The 12,765-nt window shown below is 38.0% G+C and overlaps 1 protein-coding gene across 1 annotated transcript; it reads left to right on the top strand.

Annotated features, from left to right (window-relative positions):
* Positions 1-9,930: 9,930 nt before the first annotated feature.
* LOC119075193 lies at positions 9,931-11,512 on the top strand. The gene is made up of 3 exons (XM_037181585.1): positions 9,931-10,874; positions 10,929-11,127; positions 11,191-11,512. The coding sequence occupies exons 1-3, from the start codon at positions 9,966-9,968 to the stop codon at positions 11,451-11,453; spliced, it is 1,371 nt and encodes a 456-aa protein (XP_037037480.1). The 5' UTR covers positions 9,931-9,965; the 3' UTR covers positions 11,454-11,512.
* Positions 11,513-12,765: the final 1,253 nt, after the last annotated feature.

Raw genomic sequence — 12,765 nt, 5'->3', positions numbered from 1 at the left:
CAAGTTGGTGTCATGACGTAACAGTCATTTGAAAATTGCCTGAGTTCACGACCCTGACATTTTTGCTCCAAAATCGATTTGTATATAGCTTCAAAAAATTGTTTTCGAAAAAATTTCTTTTTGCAATGAAAGCTTATGCCATAAGCTCTCGTTAGACATAAATATATCCGATGCACATCCCATAAATGTTTTGGAAGAACCCAAAGACTGAGTGAACAGATTGGGAATCTTTGACTGACTTGGGAGCTGCGAATGCACTTACAAATCATCAAATCGGTTTCTTTGAATTATTCTGAAGTGAAATTAGCCAACTCACCTTAAGAAGTTACCTCAGCATCTGTTAGTTACGTTCAATTTTTCTTTAACCCTCATTTTCGTGGTTTTTCACATATTTCGTCATTGCGCGACCCATAAACCAACTCGGATCGCATCGGCCCCATATATATTTTTTATCAGTGGGTCATATAGGTTCGTTTTCCCCGGGGTCCGCCAACTTTCTCGAAACTTTTGTTTTCCCATACGATGCTGGACCCCCCTACTATTCGTATCAAAAACCTTTAATGTGAAACTCGTCATTTCTCTTCCTTCATTTTCTTCTCTACTGAAAAGCTATTCGCCCTTTAAAATCACTTGCATTATCCACTCTTTGCCTTGTTATCATATACAAATAACTTGCCGGAGGCAAGATAGACAGCCCCGTATGAAGTCAACTTTCATTAATTCCTATTTAAACAGCTATATACCGCTATATTTAACTATATTTCACTATAAATAAACTGCTCAATATATATCAGCTGTATATAGGTATATATAGATGTCCATATATGGAATGCCTGAAGCACCCCACCCCACACACACATAACCAATTACTTCTATGTTAACAGAAACTCTCTAAGTACCATTTTTCCCACTTTATATCACTTTTACTAAAATACAATATGGCCGCCGGCAGCCATTTTGTTAGTAGACCGGAAATAGTACCGACGCTTTACATTCGTTAATACCTTTCAAACAAAAAAAAATTCATGAAATTCGGTCAAAATTTACTCGAGATATTGTCAAAATACACCACGTTCACTGTACGGCCGAGTAGCCAGATAAGAGCTCACTCCAAGAGACCTAGCTCACGCTACGGTGAACCTAATTTCATAAACTTTTTCCTGATTGGTAGCCATTGGTAGATACTTACAAACTCACTCGTGTGTTTTTTGAGCAACAGGCTTCGGCAACTGTATTATCGACAAGCGTGCTGTGAGGCCTTAGATTCAATGTATTCTATTGTAATACATGTCACATGCAAAAGCTGAATTTCTCATTAAAAAAGGCGTGGGGTAATTTGGCACTCGATGTTAAAACAACGCATTTTTCAACTACGTAAAAGGTGACCTCGCATACGATTTTTCGATACCAAAATTTTGTAAAAGGAGTCATTAAGTCGATGACATGGCTAAAAAGCATTTGCAGCAATAAACTTGCGTGTACGAGTTCACCTATGACTAAAAGTGTGTTCTTTTGGCACCGTGTGCCAGATTCCCCAATACCATTTAAAGAGGCAAAACGGATGACTCTGAGCCCACCCTAAGAATTCTTAACTTGACAGTTGTTATGGGATTTTATACACAAAACTGTCAAATCACGAAAATATGCAAAAATCGGCTGCCAGTTTAAAATTACAAATGAATATCGTGCCCCGGCCATCAATAATATGCTTTCAAAATACGCTGTGAGAATAGATCCTTTTAATCCTTTCGGCCATAAAATCACAATCCACATCGCAATCGCTTAGTGCGACGGCCACATTAATCAGAATAAATTTGTTAGAATGCATTTCCCATCCCATCCACCGGGTATATATACACTTCCGACAGCTTATCCAATTCCTAAATCTAAACAAATTTCTGTTGTTCCGACTCAATGAATAAAATGTTTTATATCCCGTTGGAACATACAACTTTATTATGTTTGTTCGTGTGTCTGCGCTTTTTTTTCTGTTTAGTATTTTATGTTTCATGTCGATTCACGGAGAGTTGCTTTATCGTGACAGACACACACAAAATTCGAAGACATAAATTGAATTTTTCAATATCTCGCCATATTTGGAAGCTAAATCGTTTCCATTTTTTTGTTGTTGTTGTTGCGTCTCCTCTCCGCTCTGTTGTTGATAACATAAAACACGTAATAAATCTTCCATGAAAATAAATATATCAACGAGGATCGAAAGAAAATATTGTAATGTATTAACGAAACAGAAAGAATGAAAAAAACAACGCCAGAAGGGACTCGTACGCAAACATTGTCCATCTGTCGATTTAACTTGAACGAATTCATTATTTATGTCAAAATAATATGAAAATGAGTGCGTTTGAGTCCTTTTTAATGTCGTTATGTCCAATGAAAGTCTAGAACAGGTATGGTCGATCGGCGAATTCGTCATAAACGCACTCACATTTTATGTCAAAATAATATGAAAATGAGTGCGTTTAAGTACGAAAATCAAATTTTTATGTCCTCCGGACGGACAATAGACCATACCTGTTTTACACTTTCATTGGTTATGTCCTCCGCAGTGATATTAGACCATTCCTTGGTACTTTATACATTCATTGGTCCACAGAAGTTCACTGGATTTCCACGCGATTCCTGGAATTTCTATTCAAAAGTCTTATGCGTAAAACGAAGGAAGTCTGTACGCTATGGACTATGTTCTAATAAAATTGCTTATGGCAACCTGAAATTACCAGAGAAATGATAATTTTGTACATCTGGGATATGATAAAAGGAACATGCGAATGACAGTTGGCTCCTATTGGAGACCAATTCTCTACCTTAGTAGCCAACTGTCATTCACATGTTCCTTCTAACTTCTATCTCGCCACAGGCGTACCAACTTATCATTTCTCACAATGAATGCGATACGCATTGCGATACGATGATTTTGCTTAAAAAGGCAGAAACTGGAGTAGAGTTTTCTCCTAGTCAGTTATTTTTAAGTACAGGGATTCCAGCAATGAACTGCCAGAAATCTAGTGCATTTTCTGCTGGCCATACAAAAATTCATCCGAAAACATTTCTGTCTTATTTTCGTGTGTACCAACAGTACCGGACTGGTAGGTCGGGCGGAAAAGTGAGACGAAACATTCTCGGAAACGTGATGTACAGCCCGACTCACGCTTTAACCCCGATTTTGCTTATGGTTTTTTTTTCTTGATTGTTGTGGCCAGTACCATGGCACTGCTATGCCAGTAGCTTTCATTATGTCTGCTTAAAACTGCTTTCGGTTGCAGTACTCTTAAACGACACCTTTTCTCACTCAGGGACTTTTTTCAAGCGTAAACCTATAATACCCCTGTACTTCATACGGGTCAACAACACAAAAAAATCTTCAACATTTCGCTCTGAGATTCGATACAAATTTATTTGCTGGTTGTGCGCTATATATATATCTATACACAAGAACAATATCCTTTGTTACAATCTACGTATTTTTAATGTTAACGTACAGTTGTGATATGCGTCCTCCATATTGTATACACTTTCCAATTCCAATCGTGTCTTGACATTATCGGAATTCAATTATGTCGATTTGTAACAAGTAACAAGCAGCGCAACCGAATAGAGCGATTCTCATATATAACTTCGATAAACTCTGATTGTTCCCGAAGATATACTTCCTACACTTTGTTGTATCTGATTCCGTGTTTGCCGGCCTTACAGAAGTGGCAGACATTCTATTCCCGGGTAAAAAAAAAAGGTGTCGGTGAGACCTTTTTGAGGCTGAAATTTTTATATGGAGATGAGACTCGATGAGGCTACGTATTTCGAACCTTTGAGACCTAAAATTCATCCAAAAATTCATCGGAATTCATCCGAGAGTGATGAGTAGTCTCATTTCCAAAATTTATGGAGGATGTTCGAGACTGGATGAGTGGTCTCATTTTGGATTTGTTAGACGTTGTGAGACTGGATGAGTGGTCTCATTTTGGATTTGTTAGACGTTGTGAGACTGGATGAGTGGTCTCATTTTGGATTTGTAAGACGTTGTGAGACTGGATGAGTGGTCTCATTTTGGGTTTGTGAGACGTTGTGAGACTGGATGAGTGGTCTCATTTTGGATTTGTTAGACGTTGTGAGACTGGATGAGTGGTCTCATTTTGGGTTTGTGAGACGTTGTGAGACGTTGTGAGACTGGATGAGTGGTCTCATTTTGGATTTGTTAGACGTTGTGAGACTGGTTGAGTGGTCTCATTATGATGAGAAGAAACATACGCTCTTATTTAAACCATTTTTGAGGATAAAAAAGACCGTTTGAGACTTCTCTTTTTTGAGTTTTTTCTAGACTTTTTGAGACTTCTCTTTTTTGAGTTTTTTCTGGACTGTTTGAGACTTCTCATTTTTGAGTTTTTTCTAGACCGTTTGAGACTACTTTTTTTGAGTTTTTTCTAGACTTTTTGAGACTTCTCTTTTTTGAGTTTTTTCTGGACTGTTTGAGACTTCTCATTTTTGAGTTTTTTCTAGACCGTTTGAGACTTCTCTTTTTTGAGTTTTTTCTAGACTGTTTGAGACTTCTCTTTTTTGAGTTTTTCCTAGACCATTTGAGACTTCTCATATTGCTTTTTGACCATTGAGACATTTCTTCGTTCGATATTATTTATTGGAAGATTTTTTTTTGTGAATATTTGTAATTCTCTGTTGAGTTCATAGATGGCCACTGCCCTTTACTTTTCTTATAATTCGCTAGACCAAATTGACTGAAATTATGTAGAATCATTAGTAATATTTTTTTTTTACCTTTTTGTAATGTTTTTTCCGGTCACCCATCCAAGTACTAACCGCGACGAATGATGCTTAACTTTCAACTCGGACGGCCATCGATGTTACACGTGCTGCTAAATCAGATATATCTATTTGGAGTTCTAATTTTGAACCGTTGTTACAATTTCCGAGGCTAGATGAGTAGCCTCATTGCTGTCCTGTTCGTAGACCCGACCGCTTGAGCATGAACAAGTAGTCTCTTTGCTAAAACTTTTGAGGTTGGTTGAGTGGTCTCATTTAAAGAAAATATTTTCTTCGACTTTTGAGACCGGTTGAGTGGTCTCGTTTGAAGAAAATATTTTCTTTGACTTTTGAGACCGGTTGAGTGGTCTCGTTTGAAGAAAATATTTTGCTTCGACTTTTGAGACCGGTTGAGTGGTCTCGTTTGAAGAAAATAATTTCTTTGACTTTTGAGACCGGTTGAGTGGTCTCGTTTGAAGAAAATATTTTGCTTCGACTTTTGAGACCGGTTGAGTGGTCTCGTTTGAAGAAAATATTTTGCTTCGACTTTTGAGACCGGTTGAGTGGTCTCGTTTGAAGAAAATATTTTGCTTCGACTTTTGAGACCGGTTGAGTGGTCTCGTTTGAAGAAAATATTTTCTTGGACTTTTGAGACCGGTTGAGCGGTCTCGTTTGAAGAAAATATTTTGCTTCGACTTTTGAGACCGGTTGAGTGGTCTCGTTTGAAGAAAATATTTTGCTTCGACTTTTGAGACCGGTTGAGTGGTCTCGTTTGAAGAAAATATTTTCTTGGACTTTTGAGACCGGTTGAGTGGTCTCGTTTGAAGAAAATATTTTCTTGGACTTTTGAGACCGGTTGAGTGGTCTCGTTTGAAGAAAATATTTTGCTTCGACTTTTGAGACCGGTTGAGTGGTCTCGTTTGAAGAAAATATTTTGTTCGACTTTTGAGACCGATTGAGTGGTCTCATTCAAAGGAAATATTGTGCTTCGACTTTTGAGACCGGTTGAGAGGTCTCATTCAAAGGAAATATTCTCGTCGACTTGTAAGTACAGCAAATACTAAAAGTTCTTCTGGATATTTAAACATGCAAACACAAAATATGCTGCCATCTGTTTTCAGTTGTTAACTTTTGGGAACAAGTAGGGGATGGCAGCACATTCATAGTTACTGTCATTATATTATTGTTGTTACTTACTACACGTTTAGTTGTTATGTCTGACCTCTACAAAGAATATTCATTCAAATAAGAAATCGTTCGGTGCAGATACGTTTATCTTGTAGAGCTAGAGTCATTTAGCAGGGGAAGTTGAAATTGGCCGTACCAGCAAAGTAAGTTTTATTCAATCATTGTTTTCGAATTAATAATTTTTACCGTGCTAGTGTTATATTCAATAATAATTCAGTGTGTTAACCCTCTGCTAATTGCTAATTTGTACGTAAAACCTCTACATATTTTAGGCTGTAATCAGATTATGAGCCGATACATATTCCAGAGAATATGTTTTGTTGAGTCTTCATCATCGGACGACGATAATTCTGCTTCCACGTCTAAACGAAGACGAAGAAAACCGCCAACTTACTGCGATCACTTTACAAAATTGCAACGCGTCAAGTACCTATCAACATCGGAGGAAGAAGAAGAATTAACAATCACGGAAAAAGGCATTGGCGAAGCGAAGAATTCATCAACGCATGTGAAAGTTCCAGAAGAATACACTGTTATTCCAATGTAAGTTTCTTTGTTTTAACATTATGTCTCGCATCGTACTACTTTGCACACGTGTTCGGTTTTTGTTTAAATTAATTTTTGCGTAAAATGGAACCATCGACGAAATTTTCTAAATATAAAAGATCACTTATATTGCAACGTCGTAAAGAAATTATAAATGTTTCGTCCGCGGTTGATAAGTTCGATGTAGATAATGAAGAAGTTGAAATGGAATGTGAAACCGATACGAATGTTGATTGGAATACGGATGTTGATTTGGAAATGGATATTGATTGGGGTGGCGAAGTGGAAACGGATACCGATTTTGATTCGGACACCGGCGTCGATTTTGAATCGGATTCTGAATGCGACGTAGATCAGGATTCGGATTCATCTGAATTCGACATGGAACCAGAGTCTGCAGAACCCAGTGAAGATTCCGCTATTGATCAAACTGCGGTTACTTTAATTCTAAAATTTTATCTCCGCCATAATTTGAAGTTAGTGGCGCTAGATGATTTATTGAAATTAATAAATAAACTTAAAGAATTGAACACGGACATACCTAACTCAAAATACCTATTTCATAAGGTGCTACCCAAAACTGAACGACCAATTTTGCACTACTATTGTAAGAAATGTGGAGCCTACACAGGCGAAGAAAGTCAACTTGTTTTAGATTTTCCTTCCAAACGAGTGAAGTGTAATAATTGTGACTTTGAATATGATTTAAAAGGTTCCAAAAATTCCGCATATTTTGTTCAGTTGAAACTAGAGGAACAATTGAAATGCATTGTAGGAAGATTCAAAGACCATTTTATAAATCGGGAAAGTAGTACGGCTCATCCGGATACCGAAAATACTTTAAACGATGTTACGTCTGGCTCGTATTATAAATCAATTGCGGCGAAAGTTCCGTCTTTGTTATCATTAACGTTTAATACGGATGGTGTCAAGATATTTAAATCTAAAAAAAAGTCATCCCTTTGGCCTCTACAAATGGTCATAAACGAACTTCCTAAAGAAAATCGATTCAAAAAGGAGAATGTGATATTGAGTGGATTATGGTATGGGAAAGACCCAGACTGCAGTTTGTTCTTCAGACATTTTGTAGATGAGTTGGGCCAATTAAATCAACGGAAACTGACTGTCGTCGTCGACAAAACGAAGTTGTCCTTCAACGTGCGAGCAATCATCTTGTCTGCCGATACTCCAGCCAAAGCAAAAGTGCTGAACTGCATGCTTTTCAACGGGTATTACGGATGTCCATATTGTCTCCATCCTGGCAACAATCCATCTAAGAATTCTATGAGATATCCTTACATGAAAGGAATCCCTAATCGAACACACGAAGACGTTTTAGCAGATGCCAAGGCAGTCGTGAGTATACGAGAAGGTGGAGACACTTGCACTGAAATTCGTGGAATTAAAGGTCCGACCCCCCTTTTTCTCATCGAAGATTTTGATGTAGTGAAGGGGATCCCTACTGATTATATGCACTTATGCTTACGAGGGATCGTTGGAAAATTACAAGGGCTGTGGTTTGATCAGGAGAACCATAATCATAAATATTACGTTGGCCGACCAAATCAAATTGAAATCATAGATCAGCGACTGGCGAAAATAAGACCACCCAGTGTGTTCGGCAAAGTTCCACAGTCGATTGGCGACAGAAGCTTTTATAAAGCTACTGATGAATTATATTGGCTTTACTTCTACGGTGGTGTGTGTCTAGACAATATTTTGCCGACTATTTATATTCGTCATTTTCAACTATTTGCCAATGCGATTTACTTATTAAATAAAGTTAAAATTTCCATGAATGAACTCAAATTGGCTGAAACTCAGTTAAACGAATTTATGATCGAGTTCCCGAAACTTTACGGACCTGAAAATGAAGTTTTCAACGAACACTTAGTGGCGCATATAATTAAGTCGGTTTTAGAGTGTGGCCCCTTATGGGCATTTTCTAATTTCCCTTTCGAAAATATGAATGGAATTTTAAAAAGTTATGTTAACGGCACAACTGACGTAATAAATCAAATAATCACCAAATTTTTGTTAAATTCAAAATTGCAAGAAAATTGTGGCATTGAGAACATTCATTCGAAGGATAACTACAGAAAAAATACTGAAACCGTAGATAATATAATTCTTTTTGGAAGGGGTGCTGAGCCAACTCTAAAAGAAAAGAATCTGATGAGAAACTTAATCCCAAAAAATGAATTCAAAAAAACAAAATTCTTCAAGTCGGCTTCAATCCATTCGAATTTAATTAAATCGTACACTCATAAAGGACTGTACGACGACTCTTGCATAAAAGCTACAAACGGCGATTATCATCGTATTTACGCAATATACAAATCGAATGACCAAGTATTTTTTTGTAGTAAAAAATTCGAAATCGCGAAAAATCAGTTAACGTTTTACACGAACCACTTACGAGCGGTTCTGTATGAAGGTCATTTTCAAGTTTTGTCTGCCAGAGAGTTTGATGAAAAGTGCGTTTATGTGGAAACTGGAAACAACGCAGTCCTTTCCACGAGTCCGAACAATTTTCACTTATAACTCACAGGTAGACAATTACAAACAGTGCCTATAGCAGTGCCTATATTCGCAAAAATATTTTCACGAATTTTCTCACATTTTCGCGATTTTCTCAAATTCACGACAATTTGAGAAATTCGTGAAAATTTGAGAAAATTCATAAAAATATTTTCGCGAATATAGGCACTGCTTACAAATTATATCAAATTGTTTTGTTTACCAAAAATAGTTTTTGGACTAATCCAATGTTGATGAGATTTGATGTTACATTTATTTTCCATATTCTTTACAGAAGCAAAGATGAACCATCCGATGGAAGCCTCTGCCATAAGCCAGACAGAGACATTGACGAGGGATCAGATGGAAGCCAAAAGCCAGACAGAGCCATTGCTGAAGGATCAGATGGAAGCCAAAAGCCAGACAGAGATGAAACATTCCTCCGGGATCCAGAAGAAAGGTACGTACAAAGCATAGATGCAGTGCTCTTTCGTTGTTACAATTTTTATCTTATATTCTTTACAGGAGCAAAGAAAGCCAAAATCCATACAGAGACACAGATGAACCATTCCATGTCACAGTCGGAGGAACATCTTCTGATACAACTCGCACACAATAAAAAGGTGACACTGCCAGTGCCACTCTCTTGGGTTGCACGCTCTGTCGAAGTAACAGAAGTACTCCGAAATACGACCAAGGAGTCAGAACCTGTCTTTTTCTTCTATCACAACGATCGCAAGTCACTACCGAATTTCACGTTTACTTTGTACTCCAAATTGTTCACGCCGAGTACTCCTGCATGTTATAAGGGGTTCACGTCCAACCGAATATATGGTGAGTTAATTTAAATATCCACGAATATCCGGTCATGAAAGTTCAAAATTTCCAAAGATTCGTATTCGTCCGCTCAACGTGAGTTGAAAGACAAACGTGTGTCAATGCCACCGAAGAAGATGTCCACAGAAAAGTCGGAAGTGGAATTTGAACGGACAATTCTAATCAGGAAAAAGAGGATGAAAAAGCAGGACAAAGTTAATGAGAGTATCGCTAAGACAACCAACTCAGCATATATAATTGCGGCATTGTCAAAGGAAACAGCTGCTGAAGGCAAATCGACTGTTCGTCAGCCAAAGAAGCATGTTTCAGATGCGTCAGTAGCCGCTGTCACCCGAGTGGAAGAGCTGAGTGCATCTAGCGACCAGGTTGTTGCAGAGGTTACAGTAGCCGCTGTCACGCAACTAAGTGATAATTCAAACAAAACGGCACCGACACCGGCAACAATCACGAAGAAACCATCGAAATCAAAGGAAAACATTGAACCGGCAGCGGCCGTGGAAGAGCGGAGTGCATCAAGCGACCAGGTTGTTGCAGAGGTTACCCAACTAAGTGATAATTCAAACAAAACGGCACCGACACCGGCAACAATCACGAAGAAACCATCGAAATCAAAGGAAAACATTGAACCGGCAGCGGCCGTGGAAGAGCGGAGTGCATCAAGCGACCAGGTTGTTGCAGAGGTTACCCAACTAAGTGATAATTCAAACAAAACGGCACCGACACCGGCAACAATCACGAAGAAACCATCGAAATCAAAGGAAAACATTCAACCGGCAGCGGCCGTGGAAGAGTGGAGTGCATCAAGCGACCAGGATTCAGATTCAGATTACGAAGAACGAAAACATCCAAATGACAACGAGAGAATGAAACTCCGGGTGGAGAGGAAAAATGCAATTATAAAAAAATTGGAAGTTCGAGCAGAAAAATTGGAAAGAAAAGCCGACGCTTTGTTGGCACGGAATTTGGTGCTTCAGGACCGATTCGCTTATTGCAAATGTGACATCACCAATGTAATTTTTTCTTCACATACACATATATTCGATAAACATTAGTTGCTTTTACAGATTCCACCAAATCCAGTACGTTCTACCAATCAAGCATACACATTAAGTAGCGAGCAAGAAATGCTCCTAGGTAGATTCATTATGCCAGATGACATGAACAAATACATCACCGAGCTAGCTGGGTTTTTATTTACCCCAGAAGAACTGAAAACCATTTCTTCGGCTAATCTTAACCCATCTAAGATTGCATTCATAAGCAGTAAGACCCTTAAATGTTAAAATTTTCCATTTTGATAAATTTTCACATCTTCATTCACGGTAGGTCATATCCAAACGCACACTGGCTTCGTGAAGACCGCACCCGAAATTAAAATGCTTTTAAACAAGAGACGTTGGAATTCTAATCGACGTTCTGATTCAAGCAGCACCCCTCCGAAGAAGCGGAAACGAAACACGAAAAATTCAAATGATGAAACTGTCCAAGACGAAGAAATGTACACCGATGACGTTGACGTCAACCACTTTTTACTTATGAAAATGCAATCGGCCGACGACAACACCGAAGACAATGCCGAATCCGGATAGGTATTTACGTGAACGACTTTTCCTTCGTTAATTTAAATATGTGAAGAGTTTCAGCTCAAGTAGAGCGTTTATTTATAATTAATAATATTTCTTTGTAGCGCGTTTAGCGTTTTTAGTTTATATGAGAACTTCAGCTTAAATAGCGCCTTCCTTTAAAATATTTAATTTTAATTACTTAGTTTCTTTGTAGCTCACATGGGGCATTTACTTTATGTATTTAATTGTATGGGATAATAATACAAATCGTTCGTCTCAAAAGTCGATTTTTTTTTTGAATGAGACCACTCAACCGGTCTCAAAAGTCGAAGAAAATATTTTCTTCAAATGAGACCACTCAACCGGTCTCAAAAGTCGAAGAAAATATTTTCTTCAAACGAGACCACTCAACCGGTCTCAAAAGTCGAAGAAAATATTTTCTTCAAACGAGACCACTCAACCGGTCTCAAAAGTCAAAGAAAATATTTTCTTCAATTGAGACCACTCAACCAACCTCAAAAGTCAAAGAAAATATTTTCTTCAATTGAGACCACTCAACCAACCTCAAAAGTCGAAGAAAATATTTTCTTCAATTGAGACCACTCAACCGGTCTCAAAAGTCGAAGAAAATATTTTCTTCAAATGAGACCACTCAACCGGTCTCAAAAGTCGAAGAAAATATTTTCTTCAAACGAGACCACTCAACCGGTCTCAAAAGTCGAAGAAAATATTTTCTTCAAACGAGACCACTCAACCGGTCTCAAAAGTCGAAGAAAATATTTTCTTCAAACGAGACCACTCAACCGGTCTCAAAAGTCGAAGAAAATATTTTCTTCAAACGAGACCACTCAACCGGTCTCAAAAGTCGAAGAAAATATTTTCTTCAAACGAGACCACTCAACCGGTCTCAAAAGTCGAAGAAAATATTTTCTTCAAACGAGACCACTCAACCGGTCTCAAAAGTCGAAGAAAATATTTTCTTTAAACGAGACCACTCAACCGGTCTCAAAAGTCAAAGAAAATATTTTCTTCAATTGAGACCACTCAACCAACCTCAAACGACAAAGAAAATATTTTCGTCAAATGAGACCACTCAACCAACCTCAAAAGTCGAAGAAAATATTTTCTGCAAATGAGACCACTCAACCGGTCTCAAAAGTCGAAGAAAGTATTTTCTTCAAATGAGACCACTCAACCGGTCTCATAAGTCGAAGAAAATTTTTTCTCTAAATGAGACCACTCAACCAACCTCAAACGTCGAAGAAAATCTTTTCTTCAAATGAGACCACTCAACCAACCTCAAACGTCGAAGACAATATTTTCGTCAAATGAGACC

This window comes from Bradysia coprophila, unplaced genomic scaffold (genome assembly GCF_014529535.1).
Source record: "Bradysia coprophila strain Holo2 unplaced genomic scaffold, BU_Bcop_v1 contig_193, whole genome shotgun sequence".
Taxonomy (NCBI): Eukaryota; Metazoa; Arthropoda; class Insecta; order Diptera; family Sciaridae; genus Bradysia; species Bradysia coprophila.
Note: the sequence above shows the minus strand (reverse complement) of the source record. Positions and strands in the feature narration are given on the sequence as shown.